Genomic DNA, 21,708 nt, shown 5'->3' with positions numbered 1-21,708 from the left:
CAGCAGAAGGAAGCATGAAGTGCTCCAAAATTTCTTGGTAAACGGGTGCAGTGACTTTGCTTTTCAAAAAACACAATGGACCAACACCAGCAGATGACATTGCACCCCAAATCATCACAGACTGTGGAAACTTAACACTGGACTTCAAGCAACTTGGGCTATGAGCTTCTCCACCCTTCCTCCAGACTTTAGGACCTTGGTTTCCAAATGAAATACAAAACTTGCTCTCATCTGAAAAGAGGACTTTGGAGCACTGGGCAACAGTCCAGTTCTTCTTCTCCTTAGCCCAGGTAAGACGCCTCTGACGTTGTCTGTGGTTCAGGAGTGGCTTAACAAGAGGAATACGACAACTGTAGCCAAATTCCTTGACATGTCTGTGTGTGGTGGCTCTTGATGCCTTGACCCCAGCCTCAGTCCATTCCTTGTGAAGTTCACCCAAATTCTTGAATCGATTTTGCTTGACAATCCTCATAAGGCTGCGGTTCTCTCGGTTGGTTGTGCATCTTTTTCTTCCACACTTTTTCCTTCCACTCAACTTTCTGTTAACATGCTTGGATACAGCACTCTGTGAACAGCCAGCTTCTTTGGCAATGAATGTTTGTGGCTTACCCTCCTTGTGAAGGGTGTCAATGATTGTCTTCTGGACAACTGTCAGATCAGCAGTCTTCCCCATGATTGTGTAGCCTAGTGAACCAAACTGAGAGACCATTTTGAAGGCTCAGGAAACCTTTGCAGGTGTTTTGAGTTGATTAGCTGATTGGCATGTCACCATATTCTAATTTTTTGAGATAGTGAATTGGTGGGTTTTTGTTAAATGTGAGCCAAAATCATCACAATTAAAAGAACCAAAGACTTAAACTACTTCAGTCTGTGTGCATTGAATTTATTTAATACACGAGTTTCACAATTTGAGTTGAATTACTGAAATAAATGAACTTTTCCATGACATTCTAATTTATTGAGATGCACCTGTAGAAAGGAAACTTGGAAAGATATTTTCCCCCACAGACTGTACTCACTATTCCCACCCACATTCGAAATACTCTCGAATAGACTATTTATTTATACTTAAAAAGACAGACATAAGATAACTAAATGCAGCATAGGCATCAAGGCATTCCTAGTTTCTTTAAACTTACCTAAAGTAACAGAGGAACAAAATGAAAGTTTAATAAAGGATATAACCTCACAAGAACTGCGGACAGAGATAGCCAGATTAAAATCAAACAAATCACCAGGCACAGACGGGTTTACGGCAGAATGGTGTAAGAAATTCAAGGAACAGCTTGTTCCTATCCTTCTTCCTGCCTGTAACACTGCACTTCATGGAAAGGAGATATCTTGGAATGAGACGATTATGTCCCCTATTCCAAAGGAAGGAAAAGACAATCTAGAATATGGTTCTTATAGGCCTATTTCAGTCCTGAATGTTGATTATATGTTATATTCAGTAATACTTATTAGCAGAATAGAAAAAAATACTTCCAGAATTAGTTCATAATGATCAGACAGGGTTCATTTGGCAAAGACAAATGCAGGACAATGTCAGATGCACACTATATATTGAAACACATTCAAGGGAGTAACATACCAGCAATGATAGTGAGTTTGGACGCCAAAAAAGCCTTTGATTCCGTCAGGTGGTCATACCTATATAAAGTCTTAAACAATTTGGTTTCCATAAAAACACACTTAAAGCCATACAGTTATTATATTAGCGTCCACAAGCAAGAATTAAAGTGAATGGTAGTCTGTCTAATTTTTTTTTTAACTTGGAAAGAGGCACGAGACAGGGGTGCCCTCTTTCTCCCCTTCTTATTGAACCCCTGAGTCAATGGATATGCCAAAGTCACAATATTAGGGGGAAAAAGATCGGTGAGGAAGAACATAAAGTAGCATTATTTGCAGATTCTTTTTTGATATATCTTAGAGATCCTGCAATATAATTTATAAACCTTATTTCAACAGTAGATACATTTGGTACTTTATCAAGATACAGACTAAATGGGCAAAAAACACAGGTTATTGGCTACAATTATATCCCTCCAGAAGAAATAAGGGCAAAATATAAGATTAATTATAATAAAAAGGTACCTGTCAAAAGATATAATACATTGTTTGATGTCAATTATAGACCCTTAAAAAGCAAACTACGAGCAGATATTCGGAGGTGGAATGTTATCCCTTTTTTAAAATTAGGGGAAAGAGTGGGCATTATTAAAATAGATATGCTCCCTAGATCTCAGAAGAACAATTTAGAGACTGGGACAAATGGATTATAAGATTTATCTGTCAAGGCAAAAAGGTTTTCGGTATAGAACACTTCAGATACCTAAAGAAAAGGGGGGTTTGGCCCTCCCATCTCTTAAAGATTATTATATAGCTGCCCAATTAAGACCCATAGTTTGCTGGTATAATCCAGGGTATAAAGCCAGATGGAAACAGATTGAATGTTCGCTTTTTTCTGAAGTACCATCTCAAGCAGTAATTGCAGATGAAAATGTATTAAGAATTTATATAAGTAAAGGATATCTATGGATTACTACTACTTTAGAAACGTGGGCAACAGTAATTAAAATGTGTAAATTAAAAGAAGATCTAAAATATTGAGGTGGTGTGCATATGATACGGATTTTACTCCAAATACATTGGACGAAGCCTTTAAGAACTGGATTAAGAAAGGAGTTACATCATATTATTCTATTTCGAACAATAATATTCTCTTACCTTTCCAGGAATTTAAGAATCAATTTGGGTTGGGTAATCATGACTTGTTCAGATATTTTCAAATAAGACACTACTTTAACTCAACTGTAAATAAGGAGAGGAATTGGGCACAAAATTATCTAGTGAAGATACTCTTGTCTGCTTATAAGGCTTCTACAATTAGTAATTTATAAATTTTATCATTGTCTTCAAAATAATAGATCAGAATCTACCTCCTATGTCAAAACAAAATGGGATAAGGAAGGAAATAGGATTATAACAGAAGAGGTTTGGTTAAATACGTGTAAACTTCAATGGGAAACCACAAGCTCCCCACCAGTGGAGATTATTTGCCTGGAAAAACGTAATTACATTTTTGTTACTCCAATGCAACAGGATCTCAGTGTTTGAGACAATGTAACTCCGAAGTAGCAAATCATCATCATATATTCTGGGCATGTCCAGTTATTCACCTATTTTGGAAAGACTATATTAAATAGCCTATATTAGATGCTATATTAAAGATTAACATTCCATTCCAATTTAATGTGTTATATTTTGGAAACTTGGATTTCTATGAGACTAATTCTACATACCTATGGAAAATACTCCTGGTAGCAGCCAAAAAGGCTATTACTTGTAAATGGCTTCAACCTACTTCACCCACTAAAGATGACTGGAAGCAACTGTAACTGAGATATATAGGATGGAAATCCTTACCTTTTCTTTCAAAGTAAAAAAAAACAAAAAAGGTGTTTTTGTGGAGAAGATGGAGGGAATTTGTGTACCCAGAGAATTAATAATTATATAATAGATGTTATCACAAATTGTCATTGTAAAGTAAACATTGTAACTGTGCAAATGTGCTATCACACTGTACTGTACCCTCTTGTAATTTTATTTATTTATTATTATTATTTTTTTAATTCCTCTGTTTGGGTTCAATAGGTATTACAGTTTTTGTGAAATTTATTACAGGGTAATAAGTCATTTATTACAAGTCATCTTGACATGAATGTAGCCAAATTTTGTACTGCATTTTTGACTTCTATATATACAGTGGCATGCAAAAGTTTGGGCACCCCTGATCAAAATTTCTGTTGCTGTGACTACCTAAGCAAGCAAAAGATGGCCTGATTTCCAAAAGGCTTAAAGTTAAAGATGACACATTTCTTTAATATTTTAAGCAGTTTTACTTTTTTATATTCACCTTTTACAGTTTCAAAATAACAAAAAAGGAAAAAGGCCCGAAGCAAAAGTTTGGGCACCCTGCATGGTCAGTACTTTTTAACACCCCCTAGCAAGTATCACAACTTGTAAAAGCTTTTTGTAGCCAGCTAAGTGTCTTTCAATTTTTGTTTGGGGGATTTTCGCCCATTCTTCCTTGCAAAAGGCTTCTAGTTTTGTGAAATTCATTTGAGGTCTATCTACAGATTTTTGATGATGTTTAGGTCGGGGGATTGTGAGGGCCATGGCAAAACCTTCAGCTTGCGCCTTTTGAGGTAGTCCACTGTGGATTTTGAGGTGTGTTTAGGATCATTATCCTGTTGTAAAAGCAATCCTCTTTTCATCTTCATCTTTTTTACAGATGGTGTGATGTTTGCTTCCAGAATTTGCTGGTATTTAATTTAATCCATTCTTTCCTCTACCAGTGAAATGTTCCCCTGTGCCACTGGCATCAACACAACATGATCGATCCACCCCCATGCTTAACAGTTGGAGAGGTGTTCTTTTCATGAAATTCTGCCCCCTTTTTTCTCCAAACATACCTTTGCTCATTGCGGCCAAAAAGTTATATTTTAACTTAATCAGTCCACAGGACTTGTTTCCAAAATGCAACAGGCTTGTTTAGATGTTCATTTGCAAACTTCTGACGCTGAAATTTGTGGTGAGGATGCGGGAAAGGTTTTCTTCACATGTCTCTTCCATGAAGGTCATATTTGTGCAGGTGTTGCTGAAGAGTAGAACAGTGCACCGCTATTCCAGAGTCTGCTAAATCTTCCTTAAGGTCTTTTGCAGTCAGACAGGGGTTTTGATTTGCCTTTCTAGCAATCCTACGAGGAGTTCTCTCTGAAAGTTTTCTGGGTCTTCCAGACCTCAACTTGAACTCCACCATTCCTGTTAACTGCCATTTCTTTATTACATTATGAACTGAGGAAAAGGCTATCTGAAAACACTTTGCTATCTTCTTATAGCCTTCTCCTGCTTTGTGGGCATCAATTAAAGTAATTTTCAGAGTGCTAGGCAGCTGCTTAGAGGAGCCCATGGCTGCTGATTGTTGGGACAAGATTTGAGGAGTCAGAGTATGTATAAAACTTTGAAATTTACATCACCTGGCCTTTCCAAACGATGACTGTGAACAAGCCATAGCCCTAACAAGCTAATTAAGGTCTGAGACCTTGGTAAAAGTTATCTGAGAGCTCAAATCTCTTGGGGTGCCCAAACTTTTGCATGGGGCCCTTTTTTCACTCTAAAATTTTACAAAATAAATATAATACACTAATATTGCTTAAAATGTTGAAAAGAATATTTCATCTTTAACTTTGTCTTTTGGAGATCAGTTCATCTTCTACTCACTTAACTATTCACAGCAACAGAAATTTTGACCAGGGGTGCCCAAACTTTTGCATATATATATATACACACACATACATACATATATATATACACACACACATACATACATACACACAAAATAATAATAATAAAAAAAGACATTTAAGAAAAGTAGCCCCTGTGAGGTTTAGGTGAGATTGTTTCTCATGCAGTAAAACATGCAGTGAAAAAACAGTCCTGGATGAAGTGGATATTTATCTACAATCAATTGAAACAAAAAGCTGGTTTCTGAGAAGTAACTGAGAAACTTCAACTAGTGCTGTGTCACATAAACAAGTATTTTATAAATGCTTTGCAGCAAACTGTTACATAAATGTTAGTAAACATACTGAAGAAAATATAAAAATGCTTCTCTCAAAGTCACCAAAATTGAACACTTATGGTGTTTTTGCAAAAAATTGATCATGTGGGTGCATGCCCATGGACCCCCGTACACAATAAGGGTACACTTATTTATCAGGTTTCTCTGCATACCCAGAGAACAAATTCATAACATCATAAAATTCATAAAAATATACTTATATGCAAGTATGCAGTGATAATATGTTTATGTAAATGAGAAAAAAAAAAAAAGAAGAAAACAACATTTGGCATGAAGACTTGGCAATACTACTTTGACACGTGATGGAACCCCTGGGTACTGTAGCTGTTCACACCTAGGTTTTAGGGATGGGGAGACTGGGTGAACAATATAGAATCTAGTGAATCTAGTCAAACTGCGTTAAACTTGACACAGCGACCTAAAACCAGTATGTTTATGAAGTGACAACCAAAATGAGACACTCAACAGGCGTTTGTCTGATGCATCTGTACATTGTCGCGTCCTTAGAAAAGCCTTTACACCATCTACACCAGACGCAAATCACACGTCATATTAAAAGCAATAGAACCCATTATATTCAATGATGCCATCTACACTGGTGTCCCATTCTATTTTAGAACTATTTGGTTACTAGTACTGTCAACAACACAAATAAATGGTTTAGAATGTTCGTATCCACGCGTCCAGTGTGGACAGCCTCAAGCCGTCGCGTTGCATCAACGGACGTGCCCGGTGTAGACAGAGTGTTATACTGTAATAAATCTCAGACTGACTGACGAATTCAGTTGCAAAATGGATTGCTGTGAACTGTAAGCCAATGATAGGCGTATGTTCAATAATATGGGAATAAGCAATATTTTGGCTTCTAAAGCCAATTGTTTTTTTATTGTCTTATCAATGCTTTACTTGTCTGCCACAATAAAGTAATGCATTTTAGTTATCTGAATTATGATTATTTTATAACATATATATTATTTATAATAATTTAAATATAACTATTTATTATTATTTAATCATTATTTTTAATAATTTTTTATCAATTTAAAACACTAATATAAAGACAACAAATGCTGCATTAAAATAAACTAAAACCGTACTGAATATTTCACCCAGAATAAGGGAGTTGTCAATGCTGCAGTCTAAGTCCACTTTAATATTTATATCAATGAATTGGCCACAGTGCTTCAAAACTCATGTAGCCCTGACTCACTCGAGGAAATTAACAAACTAGAGAAATCAAATGTCTTCTGCGCGCAGTCAATCTGCTGCTGCTCTCACCTACTTAAGAGGGATTACATAAAATCCTCTCAATTCTAGAAATTTCTGCAGTAACTTGGCATTACCAATAAACATGGACAAGTCAAAAGTGATCATTTTTCAAAAGAAAACCATCTTATAAGAAAAAAAAAATGTTTTTAAATTTGAGGGACCAATTCATAGTCATGTTACTAGTTATAATTTTCTATGTCTAACAATCTCGGCTTCTGGACAATTTGACTTGGCAGTAAAAGACTTAATGGACAAAGCTTGTATAGAGCATATTATAGCAGTGGTCCACTGATATGGGTTTTTTAATGGCCGATATCCAGAGAGCAGGGTGGCCGATAGGCTGATACAATGCCAATATATCACACAATTTAATATAGTAAATAACAAACATAAAATTTATAAACTTATTAAGCACTATATTTACTCAATTTCACACAAAACAAAAAAATTATATTGTATTTTAAATGGTAGATAGCAGTTTCTTCAGATTTCTGTTTTTTCTGTTAATTTATTTGCTCATGAAGAAATTGTTAATATATTAGGAAGGAGGAAATAACAGTACACACAGCAGTCCAGCAACCATGGATGGCATGTCCACGTTAGCAATTGCATTTTCTAAAAAAATTACCGAATCAAACCAATTGCACATACAGTGAATAGTGAATAAGACATTTACTTATAGGATACGTGAAGCGCTTTTACCTTGGGCTGCATCTGAAAACATAGGCAGCTGACTTGCTACCTTGCTGCCTAATCAGTTAATGGCTTAACTCAAAGAGACTGGTCTCCGAACAGTTTTAAAAGCACCTTATTTTTATTTTACCTCCATATACAACCTCAGGAGGTAGCATTTTCCTGGTTTCGGACACAGCCTTGAAGTTGCGCTCACGCGCCCGTGTGGATCCAGCGCGAGCAACTATCTCCTGACAGTTTAAATGGCCTGGATCTCCTACTTGGATTGTCACAGACGTACCATCATGATTTGTGAATGAGAGGAACTTTTGATCCTTATGTTTTTTAATTCTGGCTGATAGAATAACGTGCTTCAGGAGGAAGATATTAGATGAGCGCTCGATGGGAAGAAAACACACGAATTACATCTGTTTAAACAAGATATTTGCATATTTGCAGACTGTATATAACAGAAGTTTTATTGATATTTGCCTTTTATCATTAGAAAAGTTCCAGGGAACTGATGAGGAGAGACTGTTAGTGTATGTACTTTAGAGGAAGATTTATGAGCACTCCACAGTACGCTGGATCTGCTGAAGTTGTGTGAGGTTGGTTTATTACATCTGTTTAAACGAGATATGCGCATATTTGCAGATGGTATATGATATTTGCCTTTTTATCATTAGACAAGACAGTCAAAAGTTACAGGGAATTGTTGAGGAGAGAGAGAGGGATAATGAAACAGGCGAGCACTATAACATTATGAGCTCAAACGCATCTGTCACAGCTCTGATGTGCGGGCCGTTTAAATGATACTGTGTTGCATACCAGTCGATTATTGCATTAACACGATGGCACGTAAAAAAATTAAAAAATAAAATCGACCAAACGGGAAAATTTATCGGCCAATGCCGATTACTAAAAAAATTCAGAATATCGGCAGAATTATCAGCCTTGCCGATATATCAGTCAACCACTATATTAAATCACTTTAACCTCCCTAATAAACTGTGACTGAAAATTTTTGACTTCATCATCAAACCCATACTTCTCTATGGCAGTGAAATCTCGGGCCCCAAATATAAACTGAATTAAGAGTCCTGGGACAAAAGTCCAGTTTAAATTTTCTACCTTGAATTATGTAAAAACATCCTGGGAGTTCACAGAAGTGCTTCAAAACTTGGGCTGTAGGGCAGAACTGGGCACATTCCCTCTTATGACTGATATTCAAAAGAGAGCCAGTAAGTTCTGGTTCTACCTGTCAGACTCTTCCCCAAAAAACCAGCATCACTGTGTGCATCACACATAAACAGAGCAGCACACCCAGAGAGTGACCCTTTACAGTATTTAGTGGACAAACTGTCATCAATTCAATTCAGGTGGTCAAAACTTACACAAACACAAAAAACAACAAAAGAATACCTCCATTATTGGCAAACTCAAAGTAACATACAAATTGAACTGCTTTCAAAAAATTAAGACTTTAGAATATACATTTAAAGACTAACGTCAAAGAAAGCTTCTAACGAAGTACTGTGTGAGTGAGCACAGTCGACACAGACAGAGCTGGAGACCCAGACAGAACAGGCTGTTCACACTGCTCTTAAGAAGTCATAAAGGAATAACTTCATTTCCTCACTGAGTGTAGTAAATATGAGACCATTAAAAGCACATACTTTATACTCATATAAAAGATCCTGCCTGAATTCAGCAGAGTGAGTAATATAGAGCAACTGTCATATGTTCTAGGCGATAAGGCTGAATGTAAAGATTTAGCAGCAGAATGTGTGCTAAATCTTTGCCTCCTCGTCTGAGACTGTCAATCCATGCATCGAATCGCGTGGCTTGTTGAGCGCGTTACCGAGACGTAGCGCATGTGGAAGCTTCACGCTATTCTCCGCGGCATCCACGCACAACTCACCACGCACCCAACCAAGAACCACACATTACAGCGACCACGAGGAGGTTACCCCATGTGACTCTATCCTCCCTAGCAACTGGGCCAATTTGGTTGCTTAAGAGACCTGGCTGGGGTCACTCAGCACGCCCTGAATTTGAACTCACGACTCCAGGTGTAGTAGTCAGCTTCTTTACTCACTGAGCTACCCAGGCCCCATTATTATTATAAGTACGTAATACATGGTTTGTTTGTTTGCTTGCTTTTTTGTTAACGAATGCTTTGGCAACATTTTGCATTGCATACAGTCATGAAAATAAAGCTCACTTGAATTTGAAATTGAGAGAGAAAGACCTATCTTTCCTTAGTTACTGTTGCTGACGCTGTTAAGCTTTCCTATCGACATATGTTTGCCATAAAGCATATAGAAAGAAGTGATCGCACTGAGTAATAGAATAATAAATCTCTCTCCGTCTACATACATACGTACGTACGTATATATACATACACACACATACATATATATATATACACATATACACACACACACACACACACCCCCGTTCAAAAGTTTGGGGTCACTTGCCTAAAATGTTTCTCATGATCTTAAAAATCTTTTGATCTTTTGAAATTAGTTTTGTAGACAAAAATATAATTGTGCCAACATATTAATTTATTTAATAACAAAACTAACATTTTATTTAAAAAAAAAAAAAAAAAATTTTTTTTTGAAATGGATGACTTGGACCGAATAATTAAGAAAAGCAGCCACTAAATGCCCAGCATATAGATGGGAACTCCTTCAGTACTGTTTAAAAAGCATCCCAGGGTGATACCTCAAGAAGTTGGTTGAGAAAATGTCAAGAGTACATTTCTGCAAAATTTAGGCAAAGTGTGGCCACTTTGAAGATGCTAAAATATAACACAGTTTTGATTTATTTTGGATTTTTTTAGTCACAACATAATTCCTATATTTCCATTTCTATTATTCCATAGTTGTCATGACTTTACTATTATTCTAAAATGTGAAAAAATAAAAAAAATAAAGAATAAGTGACCCTAAACTTTTGAACGGTAGTGTATATACACACAGTTGAAGTCAGTAGTTTACATACACCTTAGCCAAATACATTTAAACTCACAATTCCTGACATTTAATCGTAGAAAACATTCCCTGGCTTAGGTCAGTTAGGATCACTATTTTATTTTAAGAATGTGAAATGTCAGAATAATAGTAGAAAGAATGATTTATTTCAGCTTTTATTTCTTTCATCACATTCCCAGTGGGTCAGAAGTTTACATGCACTGGCCAAAAAGTTCCATTTATGTTCCATCAGACCAGAGGAAATTTCTCCAAAAAAGTAAGATCTTTGTCCCCATGTGCACTTGCAAACTGTAGTCTGGCTATTTTATGGTGGTTTTGGAGCAGTGGCTTCTTCCTTGCTGAGTAGCCTTTCAGGCTATGTCGATATAGGACTCTTTTACTGTGGATATAGACACTTGTCTACCTGTTTCCTCCAGCATCTTCACAAGGTCATTTGCTATTGTTCTGGGATTGATTTGCACTTTTTGCACCAAATTACATTCATCTCTAGGAGACAGAATGCATCTCCTTCTTGAGTGGTATGATGGCTGCATGTTCCCATGGTGTTTATACTTGCATACTATTGTTTGTACAGATAAATGTGGTACCTTCAGGCATTTGAAAATTGCTCCCAAGGATGAACCAGACCTTTTCTGAGGTCTTGGCTGATTTCTTTTAATTTTCCCATGATGTCAAGCAAAGAGGCACTGAGTTTAAAGGTAGGCCTTAAAATACATCCACAGGTACACCTCCAATTGACTCCAATCAGAAGTTAATTGGCTAAGTGCCTAAAGGCTTGACATAATTTTCTGGAATTTTCCAAGCTGTTGAAAGGCACAGTTAACGTAGTAAACTTCTGACCTACTGGAATTGTGATATAGTCAATTAAAAGTGTAAACAATTGTTGGAAAAATTACTCATGTCATGCAAAACGTATATGTCCTAAATGACTTCATTTGACGTTTTAATGACTTCAACCGTGTGTGTGTGTGTATATATATATATATATATAATCACTAGCTTCCTGATATGGTTTGAAAGATAAAATGAAGGACACAGCTTTAATTTCAATAGCTTGGGTGGCATGTATGTAAAAGAGGTTTAGACGTGCATGCTGCACACACTCGCGTTCCGTGCTGCATGTGTTGTATGTCTAGCGCATGCGCATGTGCAGACTGTGTTTGGGTCCATCTACTCGCTCCAGCTTCTCAAAATGTCTCCTGGCATTCCGAATGTTGATGAGGGTGGCAGCAGACGCTGGAGAGAGTAAGACAGTGAGTCAGTGAACTCTGTCACAACATACTTTACTCTGAGATTATTTTAGGGATAGACCACAGAACTACTTTAATAATTTATTATAGAAACTCCACAACATGATGTATTTACACATCAAATATTCATGTTTGACATAAGGGTAGATGTCACAAAGAAATTCAAAATTTCACAAAAAAAATTAATAATAATATATAAATTTAGAATATAAATATTTTATTTTCCACAGAGAAAATATTTAGGACTATTTAGATTTTCTTTGCTGCATTATGACATTATGACAATTAAGCACCCCCCCCCCAATAATTATAATAATAATAATTTTACAATTTCAGGTCATGAGAATGTAATTGAGAACAATGATAATTACAAAAAAATGCAAAAGTAAAACAGCTGGACACAGAGTAATGAGAATTTTGGGAGAAAATGTGCTTAATTGTCTTGGAAAATGTACACTGGCAGCCAAAAGTTTGGAATAATGTACAGATTTTTCTCTTATAGAAAGAAATTGCTACTTTTATTCACCAAAGTTGCATTCAACTAATCACAATGTATAGTCAGGACATTAATAACATGCAAAATTACTATTACAATTTAGAAAAAAAAAAAAAAAGAAAAAAAAACTTAAACTACTTCAGAGTTCTCATCAAAAAACCCTCCACGTGCAGCAATGACCACTTTGCATATCCTTAGCATTCTAAGCTGTCAGTTTGTCCAGATACTCAGGCGACATTTCACCCCATGCTTCCTGTAGCACTTGCCATAGATGTGGTTGTCTTGTCGGGCACTTCTCATGCACCTTACAGTCTAGCTGATCCCACAAAAGCTCAATGGGGTTAAGATCCAAAACACTCTTTTCCAATTATCTTTTGTAAAATGTCTGTTTCTTTGCCCACTATAACCTTTTTTTTTTTTTCTGTTTCAAAAGTGGCTTTTTCTTTGCAATTCTTCCCATAAGGCCTGCACCCCTGAGTCTTCTCTTTACTGTTGTACATGAAACTGGTGATGAGCGGGTAGAATTCAATGAAGCTGTCAGCTGAGGAAATGTGAGGTGTCTATTTCTCAAACTAGAGACTCTGATGTACTTATCCTCTTGTTTAGTTGTACATCTGGCCTTCCACATCTCTTTCTGTCCTTGTTAGAGCCAGTTGTCCTTTGTCTTTGAAGACTGTAGTGTACACCTTTGTTTGAAATAGTTTTTTGGCAGTTCCATGCATTATATAGCCTTCATTCCTCAAAACAATGATTGACTGACGAGCTTCTAGAGAAAGCTGTTTCTTTCTTGCCATTTTTGACCTAATATTGATCTTAAGACATGCCAGTCTATTGCATAATGTGGCAACTCAAAAACAAACACAAAGACAATGTTAAGCTTCATTTAATGAACCAAATATCTTTCAACTGTGTTTGATATAATGGCAAGTGAATTTCTAGTACCAAATTAGCGATTTAGCATGATTAATCAAGGATAAGGTGTTGGAGTGATGGCTGCTAGAAATGGGGTCTGTCTAGATTTGATAAAAAAAATGTCTTTTTTCAAATAGTGATGGTGCTGTTTTTTACATCAGTAATGTCCTGACTATACTTTAATTTATAACTATAATTTTCTTTATTTTTCACACATTATACATTTGCACATATACAGTGAAATTCTTCTTTTTCACATATCCCAGCTAGGCTGGGGTCAGAGTGCAGGGTCAGCCATGATACGGCGCCCCTGGAGCAGACAGGGTCAAGGGCCTTGCTCAAGGGCCCAACAGTGGCATCTTGGCGGTGCTGGGGCTTGAACCCCCGACCTTCTGATCAGTAACCCAGAGCCTTAACCGCTGAGCCACCACTGCCCCTCATTAATTTGTGATCAGCTGAATGCCACTTTGGTGAATAAATACCAATTTCCTTCCAAAACAGCAATATCTGCCCATTATTCCAAACCTTTGGCTGCCAGTGTATATCACAAAGCAAAACATTTTAATGATCCTATAAATAGGCTTCATTTTCTTCATGCAAAACAAGTTTCAAAATTTTTTTTTCTTTTCACTTTGGGTTGAAATATGACCCAGACATTTCTTCATGAGATTCTCCCATAAGTACTCTATTGCTAGAGCCAAGAAATGAAACAATGGTAAGAAGTTTTTATGAAGCGAAAGAAGGTAAATTATTAAAGCAGAACTAAATGGCAAACAGACGCCACACATGAACTGAAAACTCTGAAAACTGATGCTTACGTATAGTCGGGTCAGACATGATAACCATGACGTATGTGTTGGACGTGAATACGTCGATAAAGGCTGCAAAGTTCGAGTTGCGTACTTCCATACTCTGGAATGAGGCGGCCAATTTACTGTGGGATCAAAAACAAAATTCAAAAATCCACATGCTACTTTAGCACCTCCAATGAGCTAAAACTGATGTGTAACTGACCTGCAGCTGAGCTTGAACTGTTTAATAATGTTACTGATCTTCTCAAAGCGATGAGCGTCTCGCTGCTCCTTACACTGATAATGAGAAATCACCTGAACAAACACATGCAGAAAGCAGTTCATTCTGTCAGTCAGACCAGAACTGCTGTTCATGTTTCAGCTGTTATTTTACAGTTTAGCCTCTTTCACACAGAGATCCAAGAAAATTTCCGGAAAAGTTGGTCTGACAACTGTTCTGCTTTGTGGGATTTTGTTCATTCACACTGCCAGAGCTTTCCCATATTCTATGCTCTTTCATCCAACAACTGCACCGAATACGGTAACATTAAGCCTGTGGTTAATTTCGTTGTTTGCACCGATGGCAAGTAGCTGATGTATCATATTGTGAGGTACAGATGCCAACCCCTATTTCTTTTCATGACAGTCAGACAGCAGTGCTAAGTGGGTGGTTCTTGGCCAGAATAAGCTGCAATACAGACCAGACATTTTGCCGGTTTAGTCAAAGGTTTGGCCATGCAAGACTTGTGGGTAACTTCATATAATGTGGGTAGTTGACAGGGCATTGTTAGGTAGTTGGGTCATAGACAAATAAAGTTGTCAGAGGTGATAAAAATGTGTCGTGTACAGCAACGTATAGAATGTGTCACATGTATTGTGGCATGAAGAAAAAAGAGACATGGGGGTAGGTTCTTTTGACTAGAGTAGTGTACTGAGGCATCTAGTTTTCATAGCTTTGATATCCAAGCAGCAGTAAAATAAGATCCTAAATGTTAATCGAAATCCCAAACATGATGAAGCACAATTAGTTTTTTCCCCCCAAACTTTGGACAGGGTTCCCACTCTTTTCAACCAATGAATTTCCTTGTGCCTTTCATTGTGAAAATGACACTGAAATCACATGATCGAAATTTGTAAAAAACAAAACCACAACATTGTTTGATAAGTTCAACTGAAAAAATTTAATTTTAAAAGGTAATCCACACATTGCGTGATCCCGAAATGGGCGGGGATTAGTGGCACATCATTGTCTCTAATTGGTCAGGTATTCTAAATAACATGATACATTTTAAACTCTTCACAATGTGTTTTTAATCCAGTGCAACGTAACACCCCGATTAAATATTTGAGGACAGAGCACAATAAATAAAAATATATTAACTATAAAAAATAAAAAATACATGATTTTTCCATTACTTTTCCAGCCCTGGAAATCACAGTTTTAAAATTCCCTGACATTTCCAGGTTTTACGTGATCGTGGGAACCTTGTTTGTAGTGTTAATCATTATAGGATGTGTTTAAATATATCCAGGTTGTGTATGTGAGCATTGTGTTTGAGTTTGGTACAAACCAGGAAAGTGGCTCTTTCAAACAGTAAGACTTCATCTGCCTCAATAATCTGAGCAAAGTTGCGCAGGTTACACTCGAGTTGCTGTACATTAGGAATGAGCTGATACACGATACTGGACCAGGCCTGCAGACAGGAACAAATAAATGACATGAACCCACCTTCTGAAAGTATGTTAATGCTGAGCAGTTGCGTATGTTCTTACTTTATACAGCGTTTCATCCCAAATAGATGTTCTGAAGCAGGTGCAGGCCAGGGGTCGAGACAATCTCTTCAAATCCTCCTCGCGCTCTTTAAATATCTGCACAGAGGAAGGACATAATGAATATTAACAAACAATATTAACTTCAGTATTAAGGCTCAGTCACATTCACCCTCGCACTGCAAAATTATGCAGGTGAAGAAGGTATGGCCGAATGTGAAGTGAGTGAGCAGACTCTTTTTAGGCTGCCTTTTATACTTTAGGAGAGTGCAGTTATAAAGTAACTCAACACTAAAATAAGTTCCTTATCCATTGTCAACATTTAGTCAATGTACAAACACCACCCAGACAGAGGTCACAGCAAAACCAAGCAACTTCCATTTGGTTAACCCTGCAAATTCAGTGTCAAAGTTCAAACCTGAACCCATGCGAAATTTGCGTAAGAAATTTTCTCTGCCACTGGAATTCCATCAGGTCAAATTCCTGATCATGCGCATTCCAACTGAAATGACTGTATTTTGCCAATGGAATTCCACTGTGCATGACAGAAAGGGACAGTCTTTTAATTGTTTTAAATTTACCAATTTGAAGATTGAAAGAATGGTCTACATGTCCATGAACATGTCCCCCCCCCCCCCCCCCAAAAAAAACAAATTCTAAATAAATAGATTTTTTGCATAGTGACATTGAGCTCAGTTACATGGAAACTAGAAAACTGTTTATTGTGAGAAAGCTGCTTAAGACACGAAAGTGGCATTTTTGTCTACATGCACGGCTTTAGCGGTTATAGACCTAATCACACCATATCCAGAATTAATTTGCAAGACAAATCGATAACGACAGGTCTATGCATAACTAGATGGAAACAAATAAAATAAAAGATTTCACCCATGTACAGAAGGTGAGCACTGTTTTATAAACATCTATTCTGGTTTAACCTTCTGGGGTCGACGGACGCGCCGGCGCATCCTGCTGGATTTTTTCCGCATAACAGCGGAAACAACTTAAAATACTTTTTGGGCATACAGATAAGTGTAAGACATCATTAGAAACTATAAAGGGTCTGCTTTTATTTGTGTACACTCACAATAACAACAAAAATTTGTGCTTTTGTAAAATATAGAAAATAAACAGGGTGCGCTTTCAGCTGTCTCTGTCTCTCCGCGAGCATCTTTCTGAAATACGTCACAAAAATGAACTGAAACTCAGCGAATATTTATCAGACAAACAAGAAACATATGTCTAAAGAAAGCTTAAAATGTCTACTTTTAAATAAAACAATTCAAATTTAAAACAAATGTTCTTCTGCAATGTAATCTGTATGAAACAAAGCGATGTACAGTTTCTCCTGGCTCAGCTATTATCGCTAATGTGATCACACCCACCAGCAGAGCGCACTATTCATATGGTAATGTAATGAGGCGATCAATGCAAATGGTAAATACGCCCAACAATGCCTTAAAAAAACATCAAGTTCATTCACTTTCCTGCGCGTTTGGAAGATGGCATGCTACACAGGTGAGGAAGCTCCTGGATAGTGAGGAAGTGTTCACATTTTCCTCAGAAGAAGAGCGGGAATCTGAGGAGGAAAGTTTGAAGAGCGACTTGATCCAGCCGAGGATACAATTTCAGATGAGTAAGTCATTTAGTTTTACTTACATTAGTTGACATGCTACTTTATATAAACATGTATATATTTTACTAGTTGGACTATTTCCAGACTTGCCAGCCAGGATTCAGAGTATTGACATTTGAAATATGTCCTAATAGGCAAGTTTTAGTTACATTTAAATGTCGTTTCGGCTAAAGCAGGTATTTAAATTGTATGCTGTTTGATATAAATATGATATGTAATATGGTATAAAAATAATATGAATGTTTAGATTATATTTTAACTAGTGTTTATGCTGCCTCATTATCATCAACGAAGCTTTTGCTTGCAAATATCTGTTCGGGTGTAAATGTGTAAACTGTGCTGTAAATATGCCCGTATTAGAAAATCGCATAAACGTTATTTTCTCAAAAATACAAACATGTACATACATGTTGCTCACATATTATTGTAGCCCAGTTTGTGCTGAATACAGTGTTATCAGACTTTAGCCATTAATATGTTTTAAGCAACTGAAAAAAGCACAAATGTCAACGCATGTCAAAACTTCTCCAGGGCCCCAGAGGGTTAAAGCAAAGATCTTTTAGTGTTCAGCTGTCAATGCATGAGATTAATATGGGCCTATTTAATGTTAAGGTATTTAACTTATTTGGCATAAATGTTTCATTATGTTCATTCCATGTTTTTGATGCATTTTAAGGACTACAGAATCTATGTTTTTTGTGCACGTGAGATGAGTAAAGAGCACTATTGCTTAAATCTTCGTCCCTTGTCTTTTTATTTGCACATGTATTTTACTAAGAGTATATTCCAAATTAACTCCCGAACCCAAACTTCTCTTTTTCTAATGTCAGGATAATATAACAGGTACAGTGATATAAATACAAATGGAATAATGTACATAAGTAAATGTAAGTACATGTACTGCAAGTAAAAGCTGATATAGTATAAAACAGGGGTTGGCAACCTATGGCATGTGTGCCAGCATTTACACGCGGTAGGGTAATCACTGGCATGCCAGCAACAGCGAGAGAGAAGTAGACTATTTTATTTATATTAAGTTTTCGCACCTGCATTCCAATCAACATCTTAATGTAATCCTTCCTTCATGATCACGCGTGTTTTCATGAGCTGAATGGGAGGCTAAATAAAAAGTGAAAATATGGGACAAGACTGCAGTATACCCAACAGACTCATGCAGCACGTGCAAGCCATTACGAGCTGGCAGTGCTTCACTTTCGGTTAATCGCGTGAGTAAACGCGCCCGCTTTGCTTCAGTCAGGCTGCGTGGATGACAGCCTACATTCCATGTTTGATTTGTTTCTTTTTGCTTTCAGAACATGTGATGTAATAAGGAAAACACCATTATTAATCATTGAGATTTCCAACCCAGCATACAGGTACACCCTCCTTAAACCATGGTCACACTCAAAATTACATTAAACGATTACAAGAGAAAACATAAACCCACATCATGGGGTTCAAAAATTGGAGTCTTTTCAAAATATTAAGTAAACATGGAAATAAAGTTTTAGGATTTTGCAGGTACGATTCACCGAAGAGGGCAAAATTGTTGATCGGCTTGTGATTTAAACAAACATATAAACAAAATTTCCTGCTCCTCTCTCGCTGTTGCATGCATGCCAACGATTACCCCTCTGCTTAATTTTGAAAAATGTATGACATAAGAAATATTTAAGATTCCACACAATTTTGTGATCAGTAATCAAATAAGCAAATTTGTGACATTAACTGTAACTCATTTTGTACAAAAGGACAGGTTCTTTCATTAAAGCACATTCACAAGATGCTCTGTTTAAATTCACATGCAGGATCATGATTATATCATAATCTTTGGGTTTTGCACAAATTTTTCACTCAAACTGTTATGCTGATAACGTCATTTGTAATGAAAAATAAACGATAAAATGCAATGGGGGTGGGTCTTGGCACAGCCATTGACCAGGAAAATAAAAAATGGCACTCCATGTCAAAAAGGTTGCCGACCCCTGATATAAAATATGATGCATCAGAACACTAAAAATAATCTAAAAAAAAATATACAAAAAAAAAAAACAACAAAAAAAACAAACACACTCATTCACTGTATTTCATTTTTGCATATTAGTATGCAATGAAATGGACTCAATACACGATCACTTCCGCATTTTGCTTCAGGGGGCACACTTATTCCAGAATGTCATAGACTTGGGAAAATTACTTTTCACACGTGTTATTTACAGGTGTTTTTGCGGATGACATTGGACAATATCCATGCCACCCTGAGACATGGAGCTGTTGCTCCATCCAGTAAAAGGAAGAAGGGGTTTAACAATGTGCATTTTCAGTTATATCAACCATAATGAGGGAGAATATTCACAAGCCATAGACCAGCACTAGCGCAAGGTCCCTGTTTCCGACTGTATTACTCATGAAATTATTTTGGATCACTAAAGGATCGAACTCTCAACTCCTATTGGATGAGGAACACGACAGAACGCACCTCAACCATGACATCATCAGGAGTAGAAATACCTCTGAAATGCTTCCGGGATTTGCTTCCAGCAACTTTGCTCGCCGTGTGTAGACGCAGCTCATCGCTGCTCTCAGGTGTAGCCTCGTGGCACAAGGAAGTAACGTCTGACTTGAAACTGTGGCCATACAATCTCCATCTCGCTGGACGATTACTCTGTGTTCCACCAAACACTCTAACGGATCCGAAGGAGACCGCTGAGCAATCCGCATCTTCATCCGTTTGCCTGCAGAAGTGAAGAGATAAAAGATTTCTCTTCCATCTTCAATCAAGTCGACGTCGCTGATTTCTCCGCCAGCCCGCCGAGAATCAGCAGCCGTACCGCCCACCGACAGAGCGAGGAAACGGCCTCCCGTCATCACCTGAGCCTCGAGGAACCGAGTCGGAGTTAAAGGACGGATGAACACACATTCTGCATCCTCATGCGATTCAAATAAGAGGTTTACGTCTGGGCAGAGATAGAATATTATAGTGTGTTATCCTTGTGTACCAAGGTTATTGCTTGTACAGTTACGGACCACCGAGTCCACTCATTGTGGCTAACACTCAGGGTATTAATTATCACGAATGAGATTTGCTGTATTGTAGTCCAACCACATTGGACTGTTGTGCATTTCCGCCATCGCGGGTGAGACCGGCACACAGAGTTTATCCATTAAAGAATCAAAGACCACGGGACGGTTTACAAGCCGTCCACTGCGTCTCTGAGTGATAAACAAACAGCTGCTTTCTCTCCCACGATCGCGAAATTGGCTTTGGGGCCATCACTTTATTCTCTCTCTCTCTCTCGTACTAACCATACACACACACACGCGACCCCTCACAAACATTCTCGCACACATTTTTGGCTAGTAGATAGCTTCGTGATAAAGCTCAGCTTTGTCCCTAAGCTACCATTGACTGGTTTCTCTCCGCCCACATATTCTCTAGCCGGAAGTCTCGCGTGACACTCTCCACGAGAGCCACGTCCGCCATTTTGTGCACGTCCCTCCTTACACACACACACACACACTCTCTCTCTCTCACACACACACACACACACACACACACACACACACACACACACACTCTCACACACACACACACTCACTCACTCTCACACACGCTCATGTGTTATAGGATTATTTTGATTTCCATATCTAATCATATCACTGTTTAGTTTGTAGTTGTAAGTCGAAAGTTTATTGACTGCATTGTATTAATTATTAATTGATATTACTGCATAAATAAACTTTGTTAAACCAAATCACTTCTCTTTGAAGTATGTTTTGCATACACCTGTGTCATGCTGACGGGATGTCAGTGCTCGGATTCAAGCCTTCATTCATTGTTTTTTTTTCCCGAAAATTTATATTCTTCGGATGTCAATTTTCCTAAGAAAACAATCTAATATTGAGACTGTTATACTATCTGGTTATTAGTCCCTGATTCCAGGGTGGTGCCCCGGCAATATTGATCCTTATTAATATTCTATTGACTTTTGATAATTGATAATTATCTTTGATGATTGTTGATTTTGAAGGATCAATAAGCTAGTGTTAATTTTAATTAATGTTTCATTGATGTTAATGATTGGTGATTATCTTTGATAATTGTTGATTTAAAGGATTAAAAAAGCTAACATTGATTCTCATCAATGTTCTAATGATCTTTGATAATTAATTATTGCTAATAACCAAACCCGCTCCTAAACGTAGCGCACTACATTTACTGGAGCCCCATATGAGGTTTTAATGAGTTAGATTCAATCAATTAAT

General features: G+C 37.3%; 1 protein-coding gene across 4 annotated transcripts in view; it reads right to left on the bottom strand.

The window, feature by feature from the left end:
- Positions 1–21,708, bottom strand: part of LOC127418169 (ras-related GTP-binding protein A-like) — a 64,500-nt gene that overhangs the window by 7,176 nt on the left and 35,616 nt on the right. The window contains exons 6-10 of one of the 4 annotated variants that reach the window (XM_051658613.1): positions 15,810–15,905; positions 15,608–15,730; positions 14,260–14,351; positions 14,064–14,179; positions 11,678–11,823 (exon numbers count right to left, since the gene is read on the bottom strand). In XM_051658613.1, coding sequence (XP_051514573.1) covers positions 11,720–11,823; positions 14,064–14,179; positions 14,260–14,351; positions 15,608–15,730; positions 15,810–15,905 — 531 coding nt within the window. In that variant the 3' untranslated portion in view covers positions 11,678–11,719. Of the gene's footprint in view, positions 1–3,601; positions 11,824–14,063; positions 14,180–14,259; positions 14,352–15,607; positions 15,731–15,809; positions 15,906–21,708 lie in introns of those variants that run through there. The other 3 variants (XM_051658612.1, XM_051658614.1, XM_051658611.1) reach the window with 3 other exon arrangements.

This window comes from Myxocyprinus asiaticus, chromosome 27 (assembly GCF_019703515.2).
Source record: "Myxocyprinus asiaticus isolate MX2 ecotype Aquarium Trade chromosome 27, UBuf_Myxa_2, whole genome shotgun sequence".
Classification (NCBI taxonomy): Eukaryota; Metazoa; Chordata; class Actinopteri; order Cypriniformes; family Catostomidae; genus Myxocyprinus; species Myxocyprinus asiaticus.
The sequence above is the reverse complement of the archived record's forward strand: the minus strand, read 5'-3'. Positions and strand labels throughout refer to the sequence as shown.